Source organism: Propithecus coquereli, unplaced genomic scaffold (assembly GCF_000956105.1).
Source record: "Propithecus coquereli isolate 6110/MARCELLA unplaced genomic scaffold, Pcoq_1.0 Scaffold6, whole genome shotgun sequence".
In the NCBI taxonomy this organism is placed as follows: domain Eukaryota; kingdom Metazoa; phylum Chordata; class Mammalia; order Primates; family Indriidae; genus Propithecus; species Propithecus coquereli.
The window spans coordinates 13,030,493-13,055,643 of record NW_012151951.1 but is presented as its reverse complement, the minus strand read 5'-3'; the positions used below and the strand labels follow the sequence as shown (position 1 = coordinate 13,055,643).

The following is a 25,151-nucleotide window of genomic DNA, read 5'->3' as shown; positions in this document are numbered from 1 at the left end:
TGTTTCCCTCATTTAGGCCCGACCAGGAGAGGGACTAAGGAGGTGGGGGGCAGGGCAGATAGCAGGATGGGGGCAGCGAGTGTGCCTTGCAAGTCTCCAGGCCCCGACCGTGCTTTTTGCCCAGCAGGTTCAATAGATGCTGATTGAGTCAATTAATGTCAGAAGCAGCCCGGGGTGCTTGATCAATACGTAAGTGCAGGTCTCCTGCTGTGTGCTCCAAATGGGAAAAGGGACTAGTTGGCTTTGCAGAATATGGCATCAATATGACACGTGCTTCATTACCTCGGAACTGGAAGACTTGCTGCATGGTGGCATTCCGTGTCACCCCACGTGAAATTAGGCACTTTGCTTTCCCCCAAGACTCCAGAGTGGTGGTGCTGGGTCTGACACATCCAGTCCGCCAGCTCTCGGCAGGGGACTAGGGATGAGGAGTAGAGGTAGACAGACCCTTGTCCACCGTCCCCTCTGACCCGTTGCAGTAGGTATGCCCTGCTCACTGATTAGGACATGGCACCGCCTGAGTGACATAAACTGATGGTTTTCAATTTTGGGTAGCAAAGCACCTGGAAATCACGGTGCTTTGTACGGAATGCCTTGGAATGCTGATAAATTTAATTCTATTGTGTGAAATAGGAACACTTTTGTTAGCAGAAAAGCCAACTATATTACACATGCATTATGTTTCAATCACAACCAAAACACAGGCTGTCAAGCTCATCTATGTCCAATGCCTCCTGAGTGTGCTGCCGAGCCCCTCAGCTCCCTCTTCTCCCTGAGTATGCTGCCACCAGCCTCCCAGAGCCCCAGGCAGAAGTCCCAGAGTTGTCCTTCACTCCTTCTCTCTCTGCTCGCCCATCCCCCTCCCACCCCACATCGACCCAATGAACAAGTACCATGGCGTTGACTTCCAAGCTGGCTCCTGGTTCTGGACACGCCTCTCCATCCCCATCCCCACTGTCTGTTCATTCAGGCGACAGTCGTGTCTTACCTAAATCACAGCCATAACCTCACTCCCCTCTGAGCGCTCTTCTGTACCACGGCAGCCGGTGACCTTTCTGGAACACCAGTCCAGTGGGCTCATTCCTCTGCACCCAACCTTTCAGGGGCTCCCAAGCTGACAAGACCCACTAGGACCTGTGCATGTCCCTCCAGTTTCGTTCTCCTCAACCTCCCTGCCATGCCCTACATTTTTTGCCAAACAGAGTCATTTTGCTGTTTGGGACCCCGTTGTGTTCTGTCTGGCTGGAACACCTCCCCGGACTCAGGCACCTGGCTAACTCCTCCTACTGATGACACCTCTTTCAGGAAGTCTGCCCCCCAGGGTGAGACGCCCATTCCTCTTATTGCATGTGTCTTGCCAAACCACGTCATCTCTTACTCGGATTCCTGCCACGGTCTCCCAGCCTGTGTCCTGCTTCCACTCTGGGCCCCTCCCATTCAATCTGTACACCGCAGTCAGAATCATCTATTCCAAGGTCTCTGAAGTATAAAAAAGAAAGGAGTGTGGGGAGAGTGTATCTGATCGTGTGGTTCCTGCTGCCCTTAGGATCAAGTGTAAACTCCCAGCACGACTTTTAAGGCCCTCTATGATCTTGCGTATTGCATCCTTCCCAGGTTCAACTGTTGCCAAGCCCTTCTGTGTCAGCTATCCCGGGTCTCTTTCAAGCCCTCCACCGGGGCCCCTGCCCTCTAGCTCTGTGCTCTGCGTGTGCTGCTTCCCGTGTGCAGACCCTTCCCCTTAACTCCCCAGTCTCTACCCGGCTGATTCCTGTGCAATTCTCTGCCTCCTCTGGAAGGCCCTCCTGAATATCTAAACTAGGTTGTGCTTCTCTCCCCATCCCATTTCCTAGGCCCTACCACCCGTAGATTTAATGGCTTGATTAATTAAATTGCCTGTTGTTTCTTCTAGAATGTGAGCTGCAGAACCATGTATATTTTGTTTCTGCCTGTGTTTCTGGCACTATGTAGAACTGGGCTTAATAAATATTTATAGAAGCAAGAATGGATGAATGCCTATTTCTGTTCCTACCACTGGAAGGTGGAAAGCCCGAGCTAACTTATCTCGAGTACATGGTGCCTGGCATGTACTTAAGTGTTCGTTGAAAACGAATGAATGACTGATCAGCGCTGTTCAAGCTCATTTTATAGTTTAAAAAAATTATACTTGCTCATTTTTTTCTACCATCTGTAAGAACTTGCCAGCAAAAGAGTGGCAGGAGGCCCAAAATTTTAAGAAAACTGTTGGCTGCAAAACTTAAAATAGTGCCAGGGGTTGGTTTTCGCCCCAGAGCCCTCGGTGGGAGACCCTCCGCTCACACCCTGTGTCCGTTTTTCCTGGCCAGAGCCTGGCCACCCTGTGGCTCCGCCGCCCCGATGGATCCACTGAATCTGTCCTGGTACGATGATGACCTGGAGAGGCAGAACTGGAGCCGGCCCTTCAATGGGTCGGAAGGGAAGGCGGACAGGCCCCACTACAACTACTACGCCACGCTGCTCACACTGCTCATCGTCGTCATCGTCTTCGGCAACGTGCTGGTGTGCATGGCTGTGTCCCGCGAGAAGGCGCTGCAGACCACCACCAACTACCTGATCGTCAGCCTCGCGGTGGCCGACCTCCTCGTGGCCACGCTGGTCATGCCCTGGGTTGTCTACCTGGAGGTAGGTCGGGGCCCCGCCTTGCTCTGGCGCCTTCTCCAGGAGGGTCCTGCCCTGGAGCCCGGACTCCGGCTCCCCACTGGTCTCCACCAACAGGCTGCCTGGTGCTTCCCCAGGTGGGCTCTTCCTCGCTCTGGGCTCACTTTTTTTCCTTAAAAGATGGGCAGATTGTCTCCTTAATAATCACAACTACCATTTATAAAGTGCTTAACAAGTGCGAGGCCTTGAGCTAAGGCCTTTTTATGCAGCATTTTCTTGTAGAATTCTCACAGCAGCTCAGAGGCTGGTGTTATTATCACCGTTTTGCAGATGATAAACCAGGTGGTCAGAGAAGTTAGGTGACTTCTCCAGCATCACACAGCTGATGGGTCCAAACTGGAACCCTGTCTGGTCCCAGAGTTGTTCATTAGGTCATGTTAGAAATGGGAGTACTGGTCAGCCTCCCCAAGGAGGGGCATGTTTGTGCTCCCAGGCCCGAAACCTTCATTCCTCTCTCCCACTTCAGAAATGGGGCTGCTACTCTATGCTCCTCCAACCCCCTCCTCTCCCCAGTTTGTGCTGGTGCTGTGTCGTGTCCAGGACCTCAGGGTAGAGGCTGCCGTGAACTGTGCTGTGGCCATGTAGTTACCCATTGCTCAGCCCAGGACAGAGCCCGGCTCTGCACCTCGAATGGGGAGGAGGCGGCCCCTGCTACGGTGCAGACACGTGCTGCACACACAGAGCCGGCAAATGCTCCCAGTAATCCTGGGAGTTGGTACCACTCTTCTCACTTCCCAAATAGGAAACAGAGGCTTTGGAGTTGCCTTTTTTCCCCCAGGACACAGCAAAGGGAGAAACTGTGATGGAGAAACCCTGAGCGGGAACACCCTGCGGGGCTGGCAGGCAGCTGTGGGAAGGTCTAGAGAATGTCGGTGGGCACAAGCTAGATCCCGCCCCTTTCTCTGCCCGGGATTTTGGGGTGGCCTGTTCGGGGCTCAAGCCAGCCTGGGAGGCTGGGGGCACAGGCAGCTGATCAGGCATTCAGTAAAGGACCAGCACTCAGCTCACGGAGCCATTACCTTCCTGCCCTGGGCAAGACACGCCAGCCCCTGCCTGGGGGAAAGGGCTTCCATTGCTGAAAGAAAATACAGACCCTTTGGTGAGGAGGGCGGCTGGTTGAGAGTGGCACACCTCCCTGTCCCCAGGCCCCAGCCTCCTGCTGTCACCACCGCACTGGTCCACAGGGAGTGCTGGCCCATCACCCCTTGGATTTATTTACCACGGTCAAAACAGGCTGCAACTTTCAAAATGACCCGACTGGTTATTAAGGAAGAATCAAAAAGAAACACAATAAATATAAAACAACACAAAAACACAGGTGACACAGGCCAGGGGTCCACTTCCTCCATGGCTGACATGTTTACGGGGCCCCCAGACTTTATCCATCTCATGTCCTATTGAGGGCCTCATCCCGGGAGCCCTTTCTTAATTCTTAGGCTCCATCCCTTCCTGCTCCCTTGCAAAGGAGTGTCCTGGACCTCAGGCCATCGGGAGAAAACGGTAGAGCAGACAACCTGTCTGGATGATAACAGTACCTACCTCATAGCATCGCTTGAGAATCAAATGAGTTAATACAAGAAAAGTGCTTAGCACGGAACCGGGCCCACAGTGAGCTCTATGTAATGTCAGCCATGGCAGTGATGATGCAGATGAAGATGACGAGAGATATCCAGCACCCCTCCCGGTAGAGAGGACTCTCCCCTTCCTCTCCACCCCTCCCCATGCCCAGGTGAAGAGGCACTCTCTTCTCAGAGGGAGGGATGTCCTGCCCCGGGCTCTGGGCATGGGTTCTCTTGGCTTCCAGACCCCCACCTCTACCCAGACCCCAGGGTAGGACAAATCTGTACATGGCTATATTGGGTTCCCAGGAATCTGCAAGTCCTTCAAATAGCTATTTTAAACATACTTGTTCACCATTGTTTTAAAGGTGAGGCTGAGTGTTTTGGGGGGCAGGGTGCAGCAGACATGCGCACAGGGCAGTGCTCAGCTGTCCCGTAGGATCTCATCCAAACTGGAGCTGGGAACGAACCCCGCTTAGAGGACATATCTCAGCTGTTCACTGCCTCTAGAGAATGTCCCCATTGGAGTCTCACCCTACCCTCAAGTCCTGTCAACATATCCTCACAACCACACACTGTTCTCTCTCCAAGCAGTGCTCTTTGTCATCCAGAATTTTCCATCCTGTTCCATTTCCAGCAATGCGAAAATGCCCCCGATAGTCTGCCATGCCGTCACCTGCCTAGCTCGGGACTAGGTGTGCGTTATTTATCCTGCTCGGTACATGGGAAGCACGCTGGTTTTGCAGTGAGAGGACTGGGTTCAATGCCCGACTCTAGCCCTTTCCACCCAGATAGCCATGGGTGGAGTTCCTGAGAGGTGACAGCCAGGGGCCACTGGTCTGCATTCTATGGAGGCCTGGCAACCCTGTGGGGTGAGGCTTCCTGTGTGCATTTATTTTCTAGATAAGACGAGATTGAGAAGATGAACAAGGGTCTCAGAGTTAGTTATCCATTCACTCAGTCAACATGTACTGAGCATTCTCTGTCCTGCCCCCCTCCTGGGGTTGCAGGCTGGGGCACCGGCCTGCCGTCCATGGAGAGAAGACACTGGAGCAGTCCCCATAGGATGTATGGGGCATGGGCCCAGTCTGGGGGTGTCAGGATGGCTTGCAGGGCGAAGTGAGCTTTAGGAGGAGTTCTCCAGGGGAGGGAGGATACACGTGCATTCTAGGCAAAGCCACCCAGCAGGAAGAGCGGGTAGCTGGCTGGAGGTGTCCAGGAGAGGCAGTCATGTCATTTGTCTCTGAGGTTTACTGTTGTCATTCCATAGAAATGAGCACGAAGTGCCTGGAACAGTGCCTGACACGTGGTGAGTGTTTAGTATTATGAAAGTGGTTATCGGGATTTAGCTGAGCCACCACAGGCTCACTGGCTTCACATGAGCAAGAATATCGATGAATGAATCATGCCCACAGGTGCGGGGAAAAGAGCCCAGGGAATGACTGGAAAACCAGGGCCAGTCCATCCTCTGCTGCTAAATCACCAAACGATCTTGGGGACATCTGTTTTCTTCTCTGACCCCAAGTTTGTCCCTTGAAATGATAGTCTCTCCTTTTCATGTCTTATGTATACCAAGTACTTTCCACAAAATTACGACAAGCTAGAAGGTCGCTTCTAAGACAGCTTAGGAAAGAGCATGGGATATGATGCCCAGATAACCTGGTTCGAATTCCAGACCTGCTGCACACTTGCTGGGTGACCTTGGCCATGCTACGTGGCCTCTCTGGGCTTCAGTTCCCTCATCTGTGAATGGGGATAAGTAATACTTCTTGTAAGAGTTTTAAGTACAATAGATGAGATAAAGTTCAGTGTCCACAGTAGGTATTTTATAAATAGTGGCTACCAACACATTCTCTTGAGTCCACTCTCCAGAGCAGCTGCCCCCGGGACCACAGAGCAAACCCTACCTTCTGCTGGGCTACACACAGGCCGTTGGGGTGTCTAAGATTCCCCTGAATGCAGGGACTGTGAACTGCTCACAACTGTATCCAGAAGTCTAGGATAGAGCGTGGCGTAGTAAGTTGCTCAGTGTTTGCAGGAAAGAAGGACGGCAGGGAAGAGGGAAGGAGGATGGGGAGGAGGGCCCTGATATCTCAGACCTAGATCCCCAAGGGCGTGAAAGCAGCTCCCAAGAACCTGTCTTAGGAGGGGCTACAGGGTGGGGTGTGAGCCAGATGGGCCTGGGTGCTGCCCAGTGGTGCCCTAAAGGTAGACTCTGTCCACTCCAGGGAAGCCCCTTCTGTGCCCTTCCAACCCCACCCCCAACTGGACATCCAGCTGTCAGCTCCTGCCCCCCTGGTCCATGCAGCCGCCCAGGGCCCCCATGTGGACCCCAGGAAGACAGTGCCACACGAGAGGCTTCCTGTCTTCTGGGGAAAGCTGCTGTTTCCCCCATACGAGACGACAGCAGCTGCATTGCCCATCATTGAGCTTAAATGCCGACATTTGGGTTTATGCCTGGGAGCAGAAGAGAGGGCAGTGATGAGAATGAGCAAGGTTATAATTAGCCCTACTGCCGCGCTGCGCTGTGACGCGCAGTCGGCCTGTTCCAGCCGTGGGAGGGGGCTTTCCCGCTCCTCCCTTCCGCTATTGGTAGAAGCCAAAGATGTATCTGCCTGTCCTGACTCCGTCCTCAGGGACTGGGGCTGCTCCACATTTCCAGAGTTGCGGGGCCAGCCTGCTGCATGCGTGTGTGCACGTGTGGGTATGAACGGGAGGGATGGGGGTGTGCAGACGAGTGTGCATGTGTAAGGGGCTTGAGAAACAGAATGTGTGTGTGTGTGTGTGCGTGTGTGTGCATGTGTGTAAAGCGTTCTTGCCGGGAGCTAGACTCCTCATTTCCCGTCACACCACGGACAGCTCATGACAGCCCCTCTCCAGCCCACTCTGGTGTTCCTACAGCTCCGGCCGGATCCCCCTTCTTTCGTTCTCTTGCCATAATAAGCAGCAGAAATTTCCTCCCTGTGTCATAGAGCACCAGTGTCTCCACCATTCTTCTTAACAGAGCATTTTTGGGCCTTGACTCTGCCGCGTACAGGGCCAGCCACGGCGGGGCTTGCCTGGCTCCCTGAGAACGTGGGCCAGAGCAGGACCAGACGCCGAGCCAATAGGCCTCGGGCCAGTGACGACAATTTTCTGAGACTCAGTTTTCTCATCGGCAAAATGGGTGTTCTAAAATTGTACCTGGGATTTAATTTATTGAGGTGTGGCTAAGTGATAACACAGGGTGGTCAATACCATTGGAAAAAAAGTTTAATGCTACTCACAGATCCCCTAGAAACGAGAGGCTGAGCACGCTGGGCAGGGCCGCAGGAGGGAACGCCAAGCAGGCGTCAGGAGGGGAGCACCCAGGCCACAGCCTTATTGGGGTTCCCATGGGAAACGCAAGGCTGGGCAGAGCAAGCAGTTTAGGATTGGCTACTCTGAATGATTCTGGAGGGCTTTGGGCTACAAGTGTGGTCCCTCGTTTTCTGGTCCTGGCGTGATTCGGGGCAGGGGAAATATTGGCTCGGTGCCTGAGAGATAAAGGGGGCGTCTGGCTTGCGTTTGAGAGCTGCGCTCTCAGGTCGGTCACTTCCTGTCTTTAGAATTAGCTAGCCCTGGGAGGGGCAGTTTCTCCCCAGGGTTTATTAGGCCCCCAAATGCCAAAGCATCAGGAGCACAGAACATAAGAAAATGTAGTCCATATAGCTGTCCCTGCGATGAATGGATGCCAGAGGGACAAATGCAGGATCTAAGGAAATACACGGGGCATCGCAAGGTGATCACAGGTCTTACAGATTGAGGTTCGAAGTTGGGGCGCTCAGTGCAAGTTGGCTGTCTTTCTTCTAGCACAGCTCTTGGCACAATGTGGCCTTATGTGTCTCAGAGAAGAGACGTCAGAGCAAGGGCCTCAGACACCCACGGGCACCACTCCCCCTTGCTGCCCCTTTCTGCCCAGACCCCAGCCAGAGACCCACAAGACTCCCGCAGCTGCCCTCTGAGCCGTGTCCCTATCTGCCCCAGGAGGACCGGGCACAGGACCTAAGTGAATCTCCCCCTCCTGCTATCCATCTATTATGTTGCTTCGTCCCCAGGTGGTGGGCGAGTGGAAATTCAGCAGGATTCACTGTGACATCTTTGTCACCCTGGACGTCATGATGTGCACAGCCAGCATCCTGAACCTGTGTGCCATCAGCATTGACAGGTGAGCCCAGCCAGAGTGGGAGACGTAACCCTGGCCATTCACCATTCCAGCCGCCCCACCTCTCCTCAGGGTCAGGCTCTGTCTATGACGGGGCTATGTGGCTGGCTCAGTGCATGTGGGTCCATGCGTTTGTGTGTGCATGTGCGTGCATGCGTGTATGGCTACCAGAGTACAGACTTCCTAAAGAGAGGCCCTCTATGAACGGTGATGCTGCCAAGAGTACCCAGACAGTGATGGTGTAACAGGGAAAGTGTGTGATTCTGACGGAAGCCCTAGTTCTATCACTTCCTACGTAGGTGACCTTGGGCAGATGTGGAAGTTCTCAGAACTCCCAGTTTCATTTTCTAGAAACCAGCAACGAAGACACCTGCCCCCTGACTGCAGTGCACAACTGCATGAAATGCTGAGGGGCCCAGGCCACGGCCACTTTGCTGAGCTGCATCCTTGGAGCCTTTTGCTAATTCTCACAGATATGCCCCTGGGCTCCTAGGGGCCTTGGCCCCAGTCGCTTCTCAGTATTCTTGGAAGATGAAATAAGTTAACGAATGAGAAGTTCTGGGTAGAGGAATGTGAGGGAGGATCGCAAGCAGTTGCCATTGTTATTATTTCTTGCTAGATGGGGCTTAAGCCTTGCTCTGAGGGGCCTGGCTACCAGTTCATTGACAAACATTCCCACCTTCTGTGGGCTCAGCACAGGCGCACAGGGTGTGGTTTCAAAACCATATTTTTGCAAAAAGACCCAGGTCACGGCCCCTCAAAAATCCTAAAATCCAAGTGAGGTGCTTAGAGTAAAAGTCGGCCAGCTGGGAAGTGCTCGACTGGGCCTTGCCACTGTCCTCGCTGTCTGAATTTGGGGACAGGAGGGAGGATCGAGTCAGCATATCAGGCTTCCTGGAGTGGGTCACCTGTCCAGCCCCAAGGAACGGGGGTGTCTCTGGTGTGTGCGTGTTGTGGAGTGAGGGGTCCCTGGGCCTGCACCCCAGATTCAGGGTCCCCCACCCTTGCAGGTACACAGCTGTGGCCATGCCCATGCTGTACAATACGCGCTACAGCTCTAAGCGCCGAGTCACTGTCATGATCGCCATCGTCTGGGTCCTGTCCTTCACCATCTCCTGCCCGCTCCTGTTTGGACTCAACAACACAGGTGAGACCTGTCTTCGTCCACCTGGGGCTCAGCTGACCCAGTGGGAGCTGAGTCCCTGGCACAGATAGGGCGAAGGCCCAACGGGGACCTATTTGCCACTCTGGACTGAGACCAGGCTGGGTGCCTTGGGCCAGGTCCAGGTCAGGCCAGAGAGGAAACAGCAGCCCAGACACAATGGAGCTGGATGGGAAGTGGGAATAATGGCCCAGGAGGGTGTCTGGCAATTTCCAGCTTTGTTTGTTAAATGGAAGCAGGTCAGATAGCCTCACAGGCTGCGTGTGTGTATGTGTGTGCGTACACAAACGTGGGGGGGTCTTTGGGGGCTTCCATCCACCCCTGACAATGCTATTTTTGTTATGAGGCTATAGCCCTCAGGGCCGGCTGAGCCCAGGGCAGCTGGAAACAGGTAGCGGATGAGCCGACCATGTGCCCATTTCTGTGGGAGGCAGAGTCGGGAGTGTCTCGGGCAGAGGAGACGAAAAGTGCCTGGAGCTTCCTCTTGTCAGGGAGACAGGAGCTGCTGCAGGTGCACCTCTGTGACCAGAACAACACAGGGTACAATAAAGACCTGAAATTGTGGTACAATAGCTAAGTGTCACAGGAATTCTGAGCAGCGGGAACAGAGCTACATATACTTGGATTAATCTGGGAAGGCCCTGAGACTGAGACATCTGGTAGACCTGGAAGGGAACAGCGAAACGTATGAAACATATCGAAACACAGCTGAGTTCAGAGAACAGGACCAGGTTATCTTGTTCCTAAAATTAAAAGGTGGCAGCCCTCCCCCAATATGAAGGAAAGACTGAAATAATGGTTTACTCTTCTAAAATAATTTTCTTGCATCGTTTTGTCTGAATACTCTGGCTCCACTTGTGCGCCCACAGATGACAAAACGAATGACCAAATAATGACAGGAATGGTAATGGAAAACGTGGAAGCAGTCAGTAAGCTTGTTGCTCGCAGTTGTGTTTGCAATACTTGCAATACTCTGATTTACGCTGCACATTTATTTACATCCGCCTGGGGCTCTCCTTCCCCCAGACCAGAACGAGTGCATCATCGCCAACCCGGCCTTCGTGGTCTACTCCTCCATCGTCTCCTTCTATGTGCCCTTCATCGTCACCCTGCTGGTCTACATCAAGATCTACATCGTCCTCCGCAGGCGCCGCAAGCGAGTCAACACCAAGCGCAGCAGCCGAGCTTTCAGGGCCAATCTGAGGGCCCCACTCAAGGTCCGAGACACCCCTCTCCTCCGAGTGTCCCAACCTATTACCAAAGGGGCTTGTCCCTGCTCAGGCGGGGGCCTGGGACACCACACCAGGTTGAGGTCCAGGCTGGAGGAGCTCTAAGGAGCTGGGCAAGGGCAGGCTTTGAAGGCCTGGACGGCAGGAGAGCGGCTGGGATCTGCAGGGGTGGGAGGTGGGGTCTGTGGTGCGCACCAGCTGGGAGGAGAAGTCTTTGCTTGAAGATCTCTGTGACCAAATGCAGCTCCTGGTGCCCCCTTGGCTCCATTCTGCTCTGTCCTTAGCCTCTCCTTTCCCCATCCTTGTCCCTCCATCCCTCTGTCCCTTCCTCTGACACCTCCATCCGATTGCCCTTACCTTCTACATTCTGTGTCCTGCCCGCCACGCACACCTCCGTCTTCCTCACCTCCTCTTCCCTTCTTCTCTCCTCTGCTCCCTTTTATCTCCCCCCTCTTATGCCTTGTGAATTCTCCCCTCCTCTCCGCCCTCCCCAAAAAAGACAGTACGTGGGCATGGAAGGAACAAGAGCTTTTAGGTTAGACACATCAGGTTCAGATCCTGGCATTGCCATTTTTTTGCTGAGTGACCTTGGGCAAGTTGCTTAACTCCTCTGAGCCTCAGTTTCGTCATCTGTGAAATAGGACTCATAATACCAACCTCACAGGGTGGTCCTGAGGATTCCATGTCAGAAGGGACGTGCGGTGCCTAGCATGGTGCCAGGCCCTCAGCAGGTGCCCCCTTGTCCTGCCCGCCTCTTCTCATCTCGATCCTGACCTTCACCTGCCGCTGGCCCCGCCCTCCTGATCTCTGAACCCCTCTGCCCCATCTGAGTTCTCCGTGGACTACTGCACCTTGGGTTTCTCCCCTCCCACCACCCCGTGTGACCCATGTGCTGGCTCCCTCCACAGGGCAACTGCACGCACCCTGAGGATATGAAACTCTGCACCGTTATCATGAAGTCTAATGGCAGTTTCCCAGTGAACAGGCGGAGAGTGGTAAGTGCGCAGGTCAGGGACCCAGAGCCAGGTCTTCCTGCCCCTACGGACGCCCACTGGCCAAGGCTCTGAGCCCTCAGCAGTGGGTCAAAGGGAGAAGCGCCTCCCAGCACCCCCCACTTGCCTCGGCTGAGGGCAGACCCACCATGCAGACCTCCCAGCAGGCAAGAGCCCTCGACTCTACAAGGCACATACTCCGAGCACAAGGAAATGGTGGGGAGAAAGGACTTGGCCATAGCAGTGTAATAAAAATGATCATGGCTATTCCCATTTCTCAAATACCTGCCACATGCCTTGTATCTCATCAAATCCTCACCGCGACCCTGGGAGGTAAGTCTTATTGATCAAATTGGTTTTCAGTTTACAGAAGAGGAAACAGAGGCTCAGAGAGGATAGGTGACTCACCCAAGTCTTGACAGTTAGTGACACAGCATGTATTTAAGCCCAGACCTGTGTGGGTCAGAAACCCACGCCCGTGTTCTTTCCGCTGGCACGTGCTGCTTCGTGGACAGGCAGGTCTGGGGCTGGCGGCGGGAGCTGGGGGAGGGCGGAGCAGCCGCAGGGGCTGGTGGTGAGGCACAGTCTGCAAGTAGAGCCCAGAGGGGCACAGGCATGGCAGGCCCCCAGCTCTGCCCAGTGACAGTAGCGCCAGGGTCCAAGCAGCTGTTGTTTTATCCCCCAGGTGGACAGAAAATGAGGCCAGGGAACCCAGAGAAGGCCACACAAAAAGCCCAAGCCAAGGGTCCTTGGGAAGCAGGGTCCTCCCCCATTCACCTGCGCTGCAAGGGCAGGATGCCGAGGAGCTGTTTATAAGGCAGGTGCCAAAATAGGGACTCAGGATCAGGGCCATGGCAGCGGCCCAGTCACACACCTGGGCACACAGTGAGGCTGCATTTCAGGAGCTCAGACTAAGACCTCCAAGGCCTTAAATAGGAGAGCCTAATGCAGAACCTGGGAGGCCCTGAGTGGACCCATGCCAGGGCCCTCCAGGGCAGGCCAGCAGGGAAGACATGGGGCCCCAGGGGTCAGCGGCACCTGGGTGTGTCCAGCCAGGAGGATGCGGAGCCCACGAGTGTGTGCTGGTGCAGGTGCCCACAAGGTGGGAGCACTGGGCCCCGGATTTCAGCCTGGCGGGGAGAACAGGGTGGGTGCCATTTGTGCAGTAGAATAGGAGTTCTTAGGGGCAGGAGTGACCATCACTTAGCTGTTTATCCCCAGCAGCCAGCGTGGTATCTGGCGCACAGCTGGCACTCAGCAAGTGTTGCTCAGGTTATGAAAGAGAAGTGCCTGGTACTCAGCCCCCACAGAATGGTTATGGGATATTGAGGCTGCATAAGGACCGCTGTGGGAAGGGGGCCAGGGACAGTCCCTGCTTCCCAGTGATCGTCCTCCTTGCACCCTGGCAGGGATATCCTGTGGCATTTGCAGGAGTCTCCAGAGGGGGAAAGGGAGGGGCCAGTGCGGCTCGGGGGGCCGATGCCTGGGAACTGGCCTGGCTTTACCTGGAGCTCTCTGCCTCTGGTGCAGGAGGCCGCCCGCCGAGCCCAGGAGCTGGAGATGGAGATGCTCTCCAGCACCAGCCCCCCTGAGAGGACCCGGTACAGCCCCATACCCCCCAGCCACCACCAGCTGACTCTCCCCGACCCCTCCCACCACGGCCTCCACAGCAATCCCGACAGCCCCGCCAAACCAGAGAAGAATGGGCACGCCAAAGACCACCCCAAGATTGCCAAGATCTTCGAGATCCAGTCCATGCCCAATGGCAAAACCCGGACCTCGCTCAAGACCATGAGCCGCAGGAAGCTCTCCCAGCAGAAGGAGAAGAAGGCCACTCAGATGCTCGCCATTGTCCTCGGTGAGTTGGCCCCGGCTGCCGGTCACAGCTGGCCCTGCCCAGCCCTGGCTGGGGAAAGCACCCATCTCTGCAGGTCCCATTCTCTGCCTTGCCCTTCCTCACGGGACTGGCATTTCTCAGGCACAGGCCAAGGCACTCGACGTACACATAGCCCTATTAGGTAGATTCTATAACTGTGTTCATTTTACAGATGGGTAAACAGAGGCTTAGAGTGGTTATATAACTTGACCAAGAGAACTCATGATTTGAACTCAGGCCATCTGACTCCAGAATGTGTGAACTTGACCAGTCTATCATAATGTCCCCAGAACCTCATGTGTCCCCAGGCAAGTGGCTTTCTCTCTCTGGTCTCCCCATGTATAGAGTAGGTTATTTCTCAGCGTTGTTGTGGCAGTCAAATGGCATACAGTTGGTGGAAGCACTTTATAAACTGCAAAGCAGTACACATATGTAACGATTATGGTTTTTGTGACTATTGCTATTGTTGAGGAATTGGGAAATTCAGTTCACTTGCACCTAACTTGTGCGACCACAGCTGTGAAAAATAAAGGGGCCTCGAGATGCAGCCCCTGATCTAAATGAGGGGGCAACCCTGTCTGCTAGGCAGGACTTTGGAATGAAAATCTCCTAGAAAACTGTAAAATAAAGCTCAAAAATCAAGCGGTGGTTGGGAAAAGGAGGAGCTGATGTGACTCTGCCTTCCACACGGCACCTGCGATCCCCTTCCACCCCCTGGCAATCCCAGGATGTGAGTGGTGCAGGTGTTACTGCTCTTGGTTTATGAATGAGAGCACACGGTCCCAGCAGGGTGAGGGCCACCCATGGCCGTGGGCTGGGGCGTGGCAGTGTGGGACCGAAGCCAGGTCCTGCGCTGCGGTGCACAGGGGATCTGCCCTGTACCCCTGCCCCTTCCAGACACCGCTCAGCGCCTGGGCGTGCCTTCTGTGCCCGGAGGACCGTCCACGCACATGCTGCCTCCATGCCGAGTGTCCCCCTGAGCAGGATGTCCTGGAGAAAGCGCACCTGAGTTAGATGGGCAGGGCAGGTGGATGGTCGGCCTGGGTTAGAGGGCGTGGTCCGACGCAGAGACTGTCAAGGGTGTATCCACCAAGGCTGGGGAAATTGGGGGAAGGCTGGAGCAAGAGCCTGGCCATTTGGGGACCTGAACAGACTGAAGTTCAGCTCTCAGCTTTGCTGCTCAAGAGGGAGTGATCTTGGGTACGTGGCAGAGCCATTGCAAGCCTGTTTCCCATCTACCTGGTGAGGATGCCGTGAGAACTAAGCGATATAGGTATTCAGTGCTCCCTTTCCCCGAACCATGTGTCCCACACTGCCAGGAGCAGATCCCCTCCACTTCCAGCTTGGGGGGAAGACATTGTTCTCGAAGATAACCTTGAAGGAGAATAGATATCTCCATTTCTACGGGCTGACTTGGGTCAGAACGGTAATCTTTTGGATTTGTTTTTAAACAGAGTATCCTTCCCTCGGAGGTAGGTATTTTTATACCCATTTGACAGATGAGGAAAGTGAGGCTGAGGGAGCTGAAGGGACTCTTCGCTGCAGATGGGTGTCAGAGGCAGATCTAGAATACAAGACCGCGACTCCTCTTGCAGTGCTCCTGGGCTGCAGCCTGCTATCTTGTGCACAGAGTGGGGGTGTCCCTGGCCGTGCTGACCGTGCCCTCTCCCCCAGGCGTGTTCATCATCTGCTGGCTGCCCTTCTTCATCACGCACATCCTGAACATACACTGTGACTGCAACATCCCGCCCGTCCTGTACAGCGCCTTCACGTGGCTGGGCTATGTCAACAGCGCCGTGAACCCCATCATCTACACCACCTTCAACATCGAGTTCCGCAAGGCCTTCCTGAAGATCCTCCACTGCTGACTCTGCTGCCCGCCTGCACAGCAGCCTGCTTCCTGCCTCCCTGCCCAGGCTGGCCGGGCCTCACCCCTGCAAGCCGTGGGCAGGAAGGCCGGGGGGCGGGGGAGGAACACAGCCTTCTCCTCACCCCGGCAGGCCCTGCAGTGTTAGCTTGGCTCTGCACCCCGCACACCCTCACTCTGCCAGGGTAGTGCTAGGGAGCTGGGCATGGTATCAGCCCTGGGGCTGGACCGCCTGGCTCAGGGGCTGCTCCCAGGGTCCCCCTCCCACCTCCACCTCCCACCTCTCCTTGGCACCAAAGATGCAGCCATCTTCTTGACCTTTGTCTGGGGCTCTGGGGTCGCTGGGGCCAGAGTCAGAGCGCAGAGGCTGAGAGCTCTCTGTTTGTTAGGCTTGGCCTGGGGCAGGCAGCGGGGAGAGGTGGACAGTTCACACCCCACGAGGCCCACACAAGGGAAGCAAGAGCTTTTGCCAAGGACCCAGGTGAACCACTCAGTACTGGGTGACCCATGTACATACCAGACTGCAGGACGGACCCCAGAGAAGACCAAGCCAAAAATCTCAGCTCCCGCCTCCACCCCGATGTGAGCCTCTACTTCCCACGTCAGTGGGTCCTGACATGTCCCACCCCTTTACAGCTCCCCATGCGGTTTCCACATGCTCTGAGGGGAGGAACCCTAATCTCAAAGGGCCCCAAGAACGTCTGTGGGGAGAGGAACCCCTGGCCCTAGCCCATTCTGCCACCTTCCGACGGCCTCAGATGTAGCCCCTCTCATAGCAGATGCTGGCCACCTGGGGCCAGGTAGGGCAGTCGGCCTTGGAACCATGGCAGGGCTTGGGCTGGGGGGCATCTGAAGTTCTTTGGGGGCTGCCTCCTGCCACGCTCTGACGCAAAGACACTTTCCTTTTCTATTCCCTTTGGCGTCTTCTCTCTCCTGTGTCCCCTCCCTTCCACTGCCTCTGCCTTAGAGGAGCCCATGGCTAAGAGGCTGCTGGATACCATTTGGCCTGGCCTGGCCCTGCCCCGAGGGAGGAGGGGAAGCTGCAGCTTGGGGGAGCCCCGGGCCCCAGACTCTGTAACATCACTCTCCATGCACCAAACTAATAAAACTTTGGCAAGAGTTGCTCTCCAGGACCCTTGGGCAGAAGGGAGCAGTGCCACCTCCATCCTCAGCATTCAGGTGTCTGGCAGCGTCCTCCCCAATGGCAGCCAGGTGGTCCCCACCTCTCTACCTCCCCATCTCAGGTCCCGGTGCCTCGAAAGGACCATCCTTTGCCTTTCTCACCCACTAGGGCGGACAGGCCTTCGTGGAACAGGTGGCCTTTGAGGTGCTGGCTTTGCCTGTGTCTGTCTCTGTCCCCTGTCCTGTCTCTGTATCCCTGTGTCCTTGCTCTGGTGTAGGCTGAGGGGAGCAGGGAAGGCCCCGAGTGCTGTGGCCTGGACAGGTCTCCGTCCTCTGGGCCTCCAGACCACTCCACAGCTCCAAGCCTTCTGAGGCTACAGTTGGCACTGCCCCAACAACAGAAACTTAGCTTTCTAAAAATGAAATATAAATCAACCCGGTGAAGGAGGAATATTCTTACCGTCTTGAGAATAACAGTGCTGATGACAAACAAGGTTTTGGCACCCACGGGCTCAGGCTCTGGGGAGCTGTCAGGGCATAATTTGCATGCTAAATACAATATTTTTAGCACCAAAGTTTGGAGCACTTAACTTGCCCTGAACATTTAATTATGGACTTTGATCTTCTCCCTGAACCTGCGTGTAGTGCTAAGCCCTGAGAGAGGCTCCTGTCCCCAGGAGCACCCTGATTCCAGAAGGTGGGACCCTAGTCTGGCTTGGGGGGCTGGGGGGTGGGCAGTAACCCAGTGACTACCTCCTGGGGAGGCATAGGACCTCCTGGGGGCTCCAGGGACTTCTCAGCTGCTAATAACCACCCCTGAACCTACACACACACACACAGACACGCACACACACACACTCCCATGCTCTCAAGCTATGGAAGATCCTGACCCGGACGGGAGTATAAAGGTTTATCTCGTTATTAGAAATCTCAGGAGGGCACACAGGTCTATCAGTGAGAACCGAGCAGATGACAAAGGGAAACGGAGAGAGAGAGGGGAGGGAGGAGGAAGACCCAGAGCAGAGGGAGCAGAGGCTGACAGGGAGAAGAGGGGAAGAGGGCAGGGCAGGGGCGGGAGGTGGGGCAGGGGAAAGTTGCCCACAGTTGTCAAGAGGCGTCAAGTCTTTCTGCCAGACAGCAGATTGACAGCTAGAGTGGGCAGGGGGAGGGCTGGGCGCCACCCCCTCCCCCCTCAGCACTGCAGGGGCACAGAAAAGGGAGGAGGGGGACCCAGGAACACAAAGTGGAAGGGGGCGGCCCAGGCTCAGGCTCTCATCCGAAGGGGCGCTGATGATGGCCCCATTTTCTCGACAGCGAGGGCGAAGGGGAAGCCCTCCGAATTTCCACCCCGCTCTGCCCTTCCCTGCGTCTCAGTGTGTGTCTGCGTCTCTCTGTAGAGTGCCTTTCAATCAGAGGGCACTTCATTTGCCTTTACGATGTCTGTACCTCCCCTGTGGCCCCCTCGTCCCCAGAGCACAGCAACAGGTTACCACCTAAGGGTCAGGCGCAGCTGGGCACCATGCGTGTGTCTTCACAGACCGGAAAAGGAGTCTGACAGTCACGAAGGAGCAGGTCCAGATGTGGCTGCGAGTCTTCAAGGCTCCAGGCCCTTATTCTTCCCCAGGTGGGTTCTGGAGGATCCCAGGTGGCCTCGGGCTGGAGAGGTCTTGGGAGTTGAGACGACGGAGTCCAGAAGGCTAAGAAAGTGCATCATTCCGTCCATCCAGACACCCATTTGTTGTCTTACGCAGTGAATATTTCTTGAGCAACTGTTGTGCTCCAGGCCCTAGGCGGGGTGCAGGGAATAAGACAGTGAGGAAGGTGGTCGTGATCCCTGCCTTCGCGAGTTCACAGTCTAGTGGGATGACGGGCATTAACCCAGTGATCACACAATAGCGTGAAAGCTCCACTTCCCCACTGCCAGGGCCTTTTGGGGAGGGCAGACGAGGCACAGGCGTGTGCTGCACAGCTCCAGGGCACCGTCCTCCTAGGTGATGTGTGACACAGTGGCCCTGGCAAGCCTTGGCCTGGAACAAATAAGTGTGGAATCGGTGAGGGCAAGAAGACTGACAGCGTGGAGAACTTCCTGCATGGCTGGGGCAGGACCGTGAAAGAGCTCGTGCAGGTCCTGCTCTCCCGGTGGTCCCCGAACAGGCGCAGCCAGTCACCTGCAACTAGGAACACTGAAGACTGTCCTGCCCTCAGGGCATTTCCACTGTCCCCACCTACCTGGATCCATTCCTAAACCATCCCTGTCCCCAGGGACTGCATGGCTTCCTTCACCTACTAGCCCCAGCCTCCCTGTGTCCCACTGGCTCACTGCCCTCCTGGGTCCTGCGACCCAGGCTGTGTCTGCACCTTTAGCTCCCATCTGTGCCGGGGCCTCTGTGGGCTGCTCCCTCCCTGACGGTGTGTTCTTCGCCTAACCAGCAGGAGTGCTGTTCCTATGACCTCACTTACAGAAGAAAAGCTCTGGTACGGGGAAGGGAGTTCACCTTTAAGGCTAGGGCTTCTGTTTCTGCATCCTAGACCTTCCGCTCCAGCCCAGCTTCTTGACCTTCCCTGAGTGCAAGTGGAAGAGGCTAGTGTGCTGAGAAGATTTTTTAAAAAGACAGAGAAAGAAAGAAAATCTGTTTGGATCCAGACATTTAGGGTAACACCAGTTGGGCTGCCCTAGCAAGCAAGGGAGTAGGTGGTGGGGGCAGAGCAGGGGTACAATTATCAGTGGGGTTTCAATGGTGAAAGGAGCAGAATCTGGGCATCTGTGTGCCTGAAGATCCTCTCCTGCCAATCTGTACCTCTGGCTCTGTGACATTTGGGTCCTGGGGAAGCAGGAGAAGCAGGAAGCTGATGGGGAGCGGGCAGACCGTCTTTGGAGTGGGAAGACCCATCCTGGCTTTGTGGGCTGGGGGGAGAGGGGGTATGTGGTGAGAACAGCTTCCCACTCCCTCTCCCATCCCAGTTCTGCTACTTGGCAAGTTAGGCCTCCCTGGAGCAGAGGCCCAGGGTAGGCCCAGGGTGGCCCCAGGGCAGGGAACAGGCAGAAGTTGCTTGGCAGAGCCGCCAGCCTGGAGGGCATTTGGGGGGCCTCTTACCCCCAGTTGGAGCCATAGACAGCCCCAAGTCCATGGGAAATGTTGCATGACCACAGTTGCATGTGGCTTTCTCTTGTATTAACACCTGGCTTCTGAGACCCAGAGATGTGTGTGAGGGCAGAGAGAGGGAACCTCCCTGACATCTCAGGGCGGCGGAACCCCGATGCTGCAGGCGAGGTGAAGGATGGCGGCCAGGCCAGGGGAGGGAGGGGCTACCATTCAGGGACGGGAGGGGCAGGGTCTGGGGCACGGAACTGTATGGGAACAAAGCTGGGGCATCCACACCTTCGGGATCTTCCTGAGTCGGCCCAACTCCAAACACGCTGTCCCGTTGCCCCCAGGAGTATGTGAGCTGCAGGAAGAGCCATTTGGAGGCCAGGCTCCGCGCTGCGGCCAGGGCCAGGGAAGGCATGAGTGGGCGAGAGAGGAAGGAAAGGACCCTGGAGGAGACAAGTTCCATTGCCTGGTTTTCTCTGCTGTGGGGTTCAGAGCCAGAAAAGCTGACAGCATGGACTTGACCCCAGGCTCTGGGTGACACCATCTGTGGATGGTCCTCATGACTGTGTCGCGGTGGGCGTACCTGACTAGTGGGGCTTGCCCTGGCCCTACTGCTGATCTGACACTGTTACAGGTGTATCCCAGGAGGTCTCAGTGTCACAGCCACATCAAGGCACTGAAGCAAAGTCTTTCTTTCCTTCCCCGAATGCACTAGCAAAGGAAACAGGCAGCGGCTTCCAAGAGCATCCTTGCCAACGGCTCCCACAGGCTGAGCTGTCTGCCTTATTTGAAGAGAAAAACTCCTCTAATTTAGGAGAAACTGCAAGAAACAAACGTGTTGAGTGCTTACAAACTGCCTTGCCTTTTGACCGGCATGGCATCGGATTTAATTGTGACAACTCAGAGATAAGCATTGTCGCTGCTAAGTGATACGATGAAGGCCGAGATAGTTTCAGCAACCTGAGGTCATGTAACTAGGGGGTAGCTCAGCCGGGATTTGGGTCCGTCACGTCCAACCTCCCACAGCTCCCTCCCCTGCCTCAGCTCAGCCTGGCTCCTACCTCTGTCCCTTCCATTAGCTTGTAACAAACATCTGCTGATGTCGTCGGAGTCAGCAAACACGGAGGGACAGCCTTCTGTGCCTCGGCAGCAGGGCAGTGGGAGAGGGCTGGATGGAATACAGAAAAGCAGGACGTAGTGACACGGCATGTGCTGAGTAGGAAGGTGGCCCCAAGAGTGGCTCCTCAGCCTCACTGCACGGGGTGTCAGGACAGCACGCCCTGAGGAGGGAGTGGCATCTCCAGCGGGGCAGGCCGAGGAGGCTTCGCAGGCGGGGATAGGCAAGTTGGTCTCAAAGGACAGAGGGCACCCCGACAGTCACTGGTGGGAAAGGAGCTCAGACCGCCAGCGCAAAGAGGGCCCGCGGCTGTGAGTGTGGGGCCGGGCAGGCCGTGGGGGCACAGCGGGCCGGAGCCCCCACTGACCGGAGGTCCTGATAAGTTGGGAGGATGTGCCCTATAGGTGGCAGCAGGGGGTGGGCAGGGAAGGAATGTTCCAGGACAGAAGATGACCAGCGCTGCTATTCATGTGCTCAAGGAGCATTGGGGCCTCCCTGGCCTGCTGGTCCCCTCCTCCCTCTCCTCCCTGCCCCGCTTTCTCCCCTCTTCCCCTGCACTTGTCATTCTCTCCCTGGGGTTCAGTCCCCCAGGTTGGCTTTGGAGGGGGACATGGTCTCCCAGGTCTCCTCTCCTCACGGCTCCTAGGATGAGTCAGAGGCCTTTTCATCACTAAGGAGTTTGGGGCTCATCCCTGCTATCCTGCCTCCCTTCTGGGACAGTCGCAGAAGCCCATTTCGACTCCGCCCTCCACTTTAACTGCTATTGATCCAGCTCGCCAAACCTCCCTGCTCCTTCTGGCGTCCCTGCCTCATGACTGGGAGGGTTCCATCAATGGTGTCCTCCCAACACAAGCCACCAGGAAGAACAACCTGGGCTACCTGCCTCTCTGGGGACAGCCAGGCTAGGTGACGCCATCTCTCAGGGCTCAAGAATGTCTGCCTTGGGGGTGCTGGATTGGTTCACGTGGGGTTTACCATGGGAAAGGAGGCTCTCGTCTGGGTAAAAGGTAATGAGGGGTGAAGCCAGTCATGTCGCCGACAGAGGACAGGAGGAGGAGTGGGGGGAGGAGTGGAGCGACGGCGAGCACCAACTGGTGCTGGAGATGCGCACGATCCAATCGCACCCTCACCACAATAAAACTGTTGCAAACATGAGGCTGAAGCCCAGGAAGTCTATGCAAAGTCCAACCCAGGCCTGCCTGGCCCTGAAGCCCCTGCCACAGGCTGGGATCCCCATCTGCCACACAGCTCCCCATTTCCTCAGTCTACACGCAACTGGAGAGGTCTTCGGAATGCATGGTACGTTCTGGTTGTGTCCTCCCTCTGTTGGGAGAATGACAGCATGGAGTGACAGCTCCTGCATCAGAATGGGTGTCAAGGTCTCCCCGCCCCTACCTCAACAGTGCGGTCCCTCCACCTGCTCTCACGGTCTCCTCCCCACAAACAACTGTCTCACCTTCCCTGGCCTGTGGTCCTCTCCCCGCTCCCACCTGGTCCAGGCTGTGCCCCACCTCTGCTCTGTCCTTGTCCTCATTCCACCTTCGCATCTTCCAGAAAGCCCTTCCTGATCTACCCCCATCAGCTTGGCATCTGACCAGAGGAGGCGAGAAGGATATAGACTGCGCTGTCCACGCTCCACATGTGGCTGGCGACATTAATTTATTTAAATTAAAAATCCAGTTCCTTGGTTGCACTGGCCACATTTCAAGTGCTCAGTAGCACACGTGGCAGGTGGCTGCCCTGTGGAGCAGCGTGGAGGTATGTTTCCATCCTCTGGTCCCGAATGACTCCTAGCTCAGGAGCTTGGGTGCCTTCAACTAAAATGGGGGACAAAGGGTGAGGAGCAGGCTTGTGGGGGGAAGGGAATGTTCAGTTTGGGACACTTTGAGTTTAAGGGGTCTGTAGGACTTCCAAGTAGAGATGTCCAGTAAGAAATCAGGGAGCTCCTATTCTCCCCCACCCCAATCTCCCCTAAACAGGGCTTGAAATTCAATGAGAGACCCTCTCCTTCGGAATGTCAAGGCCCTCACTAAAATTCGATTTTGAACTTCCTTAGGACAGCTGTAGAAGGCGGCTCTGTTGAAATGGGCCTCAAGGTAGATGCTATGGGTGTCTGTGTCCGTGCCTGGCTAGGGGAGCCTCGAGCAGGGTGAAGAGGGTGCCAGTGGGCAATGAAGGGGCCGTGATGGCCAGGGCTGGCCTGAAGCCCCTACCTGTCATCTCCTGGGGGAAGCAGGCATCTCAGGACCTCTGCCTAGACCCCTGAGCACCAGAGCTGAAAGGACTCTCAGGGACAGTCCTGTCCACATCTTCACGGGATCCCTGTCATTTGAGGGACACTAGGTGCAAAAGGATCACCTACCTTTCCCAACACCTTTCCTTCGGGTCTGCTCTCCAGCTCTCTCCAGTAGGATGAGCCAGCCCCATTCTCACCTGTGCTTCACTCCTGACCACGCCCATGACTGCCGGAGCTCACCTGGCTGTGATACGTAGCCCCAGAGCCTTCTCTGGCTCGCTCGAAATCCTAGAATCGGAGCTAGACTCAGCCTTCAGGGTGCCAGGAGAAGCAAACTGCCCTGAGCCTCCTCCGCTCCCCTCGTCCTGCTCCTGCTTGTCCTGGGAATGAAGGAACTCCCAGGGGCGTCTTCAACTCCTCGTGCCTAAGACTTAGTCTTAGGGAGGCCAAAGAGTTTGGGCCAGGAGGCTAGCAGGGAGGAGGCAGATGGAACAGTCTGCTGAGCGCCCCCTGCCACCAGTCCCCAGGGGTCCCCACTTAACCAACTGGGAGAGGAAAAGACCTCTGACACCCTGGGCTGCTGGCCAGTGACTGTCTTCATAGCAATGCCAAGGAAGGACACAGAGAGAAACCACGGGACACCCTCCCTCCCCCGGGCTTGTTCTCAGACCTCTGCACCTCCGAATCCCCTGGCGACTGTGAGTGATGCTTGCACCAGGATCTGATCCTGGAGGTGCTGGTCTAATCGGTCAAGGGTAGAGCCAGGTGTTCGTATATTTAAAAAGCCCCTCACCCCGTAGATGCTCATATGTAGGCTAGACTTATAACCTCTGTTCTAGGACACACCCCAGTTCCCTAGGCTCACATCTGGCTTTCCATGGTGGCCACAGACTGTGGCGAGGTGAGGATAAAGTGTCCAGGAACCAACAGGCAGAGCCACAGTCCAGAGGCCGCAGGGTGGAGGATGCAATTCTGCTGGCTGTGCTAAAAAGGACTCGTGCACTCAGCAGGATAGCACGTGAGGCCTCAGGTGTCCTCTGCCCTGTCTTGCTTGCCCCATGCCGACACCAGGCTGCCTACTGGTGGCCCCATGCCCAGCCTGGGATGCCCAGCCCAGGAGAGCAACACGGAAAGGCAGGCCTGCCGACTGGCTGGGGTCAGAGCCGGCCAGGAGTTGAGATGGACAATTCCCCTTCTCTGACAACAAAACTACAGTTGTGTGTGTATGAGTTGGAGTGGCTGCTTTCACTGTGCTGTTCAGCAGTGTAGACAGGTGGAGAGGAGCAGGACAGGACCCTGGGACACCCATCCCACCCCTACTCCCTCCCAATCACCTGCTTGCTAGAAGCCAACTGGCCACCGAGCCAGGGCCCCAGTCACACAGCTAGTGTGAGCAGCCCCAGCCCTGCCCCAACCTGCCCTCAACCAGCAGGCCAGCTGATCGGTGGCCAGGGTGTTGTCACATACGCGAGCTCTCTGAGCCACTGCCGAGGAGCAAAGTCTCTGCCCTGTGAGCTCCATCCCGAGCCCAGATCAGCTGCCCTCACCATCACCACCTGCCAAGCCCCTCACTGCCCCTGCCTCCCCCCACCGTGTGCACCCACAGCCCACACCAGACAGATCACACGCACACACATGCACACACCCCACACTGACACTCCTGGCCCCTATATCCAACCTGGCCCCAGGTCAATCCATCTGCAAAGGGCAGACTCAGACCCACCCAGCTGTGTGGACTTCAGGGCTTGAAACCTGCCCGTACAACTGGACACAGAGAAGGGTGGGGGCGGGACCAGTGACCGCGAGTGCCACATAGGATCTCTCATCCACATCGGAGTGCACCCTTCCTTTGCCCTCAAGAGACCGTGAAGGAGACCCAGGCACCGGGACCAGGGCCACTGGGAGGGGGTGGTCAGTGTGGCAACAGGGGCCTGTCTGGGACTTTAAACAGTGAGCAGAAATTTCCTCGGAACTTTTAGCTCCTGTAAAAAGGGGCAAAGCAGGAGTGTCTGTCACTTCTGC

General features: G+C 55.9%; 2 protein-coding genes across 3 annotated transcripts in view; one reads left to right on the top strand and one right to left on the bottom strand.

The window, feature by feature from the left end:
• DRD2 (dopamine receptor D2) overlaps positions 1 to 16,703 on the top strand; it is a 62,644-nt gene extending 45,941 nt beyond the window's left edge. Inside the window, exons 2-8 of one of the 2 annotated variants that reach the window (XM_012659160.1) lie at positions 2,343 to 2,658; positions 8,330 to 8,439; positions 9,447 to 9,583; positions 10,625 to 10,815; positions 11,736 to 11,822; positions 13,350 to 13,677; positions 15,370 to 16,703. In XM_012659160.1, coding sequence (XP_012514614.1) covers positions 2,374 to 2,658; positions 8,330 to 8,439; positions 9,447 to 9,583; positions 10,625 to 10,815; positions 11,736 to 11,822; positions 13,350 to 13,677; positions 15,370 to 15,563 — 1,332 coding nt within the window. In that variant the 5' untranslated portion in view covers positions 2,343 to 2,373 and the 3' untranslated portion in view covers positions 15,564 to 16,703. The remainder of the gene's footprint in view (positions 1 to 2,342; positions 2,659 to 8,329; positions 8,440 to 9,446; positions 9,584 to 10,624; positions 10,816 to 11,735; positions 11,823 to 13,349; positions 13,678 to 15,369) is intronic. The other variant, XM_012659161.1, reaches the window with a different exon arrangement.
• Positions 16,704 to 21,172: 4,469 nt separating this feature from the next.
• Positions 21,173 to 25,151, bottom strand: part of ANKK1 (ankyrin repeat and kinase domain containing 1) — a 28,171-nt gene continuing 24,192 nt past the window's right edge. Inside the window, 2 exon segments of the mRNA XM_012659144.1 lie at positions 21,173 to 21,291; positions 22,384 to 22,404. Of these exon segments, the coding sequence (XP_012514598.1) occupies positions 21,173 to 21,291; positions 22,384 to 22,404 (140 nt within the window).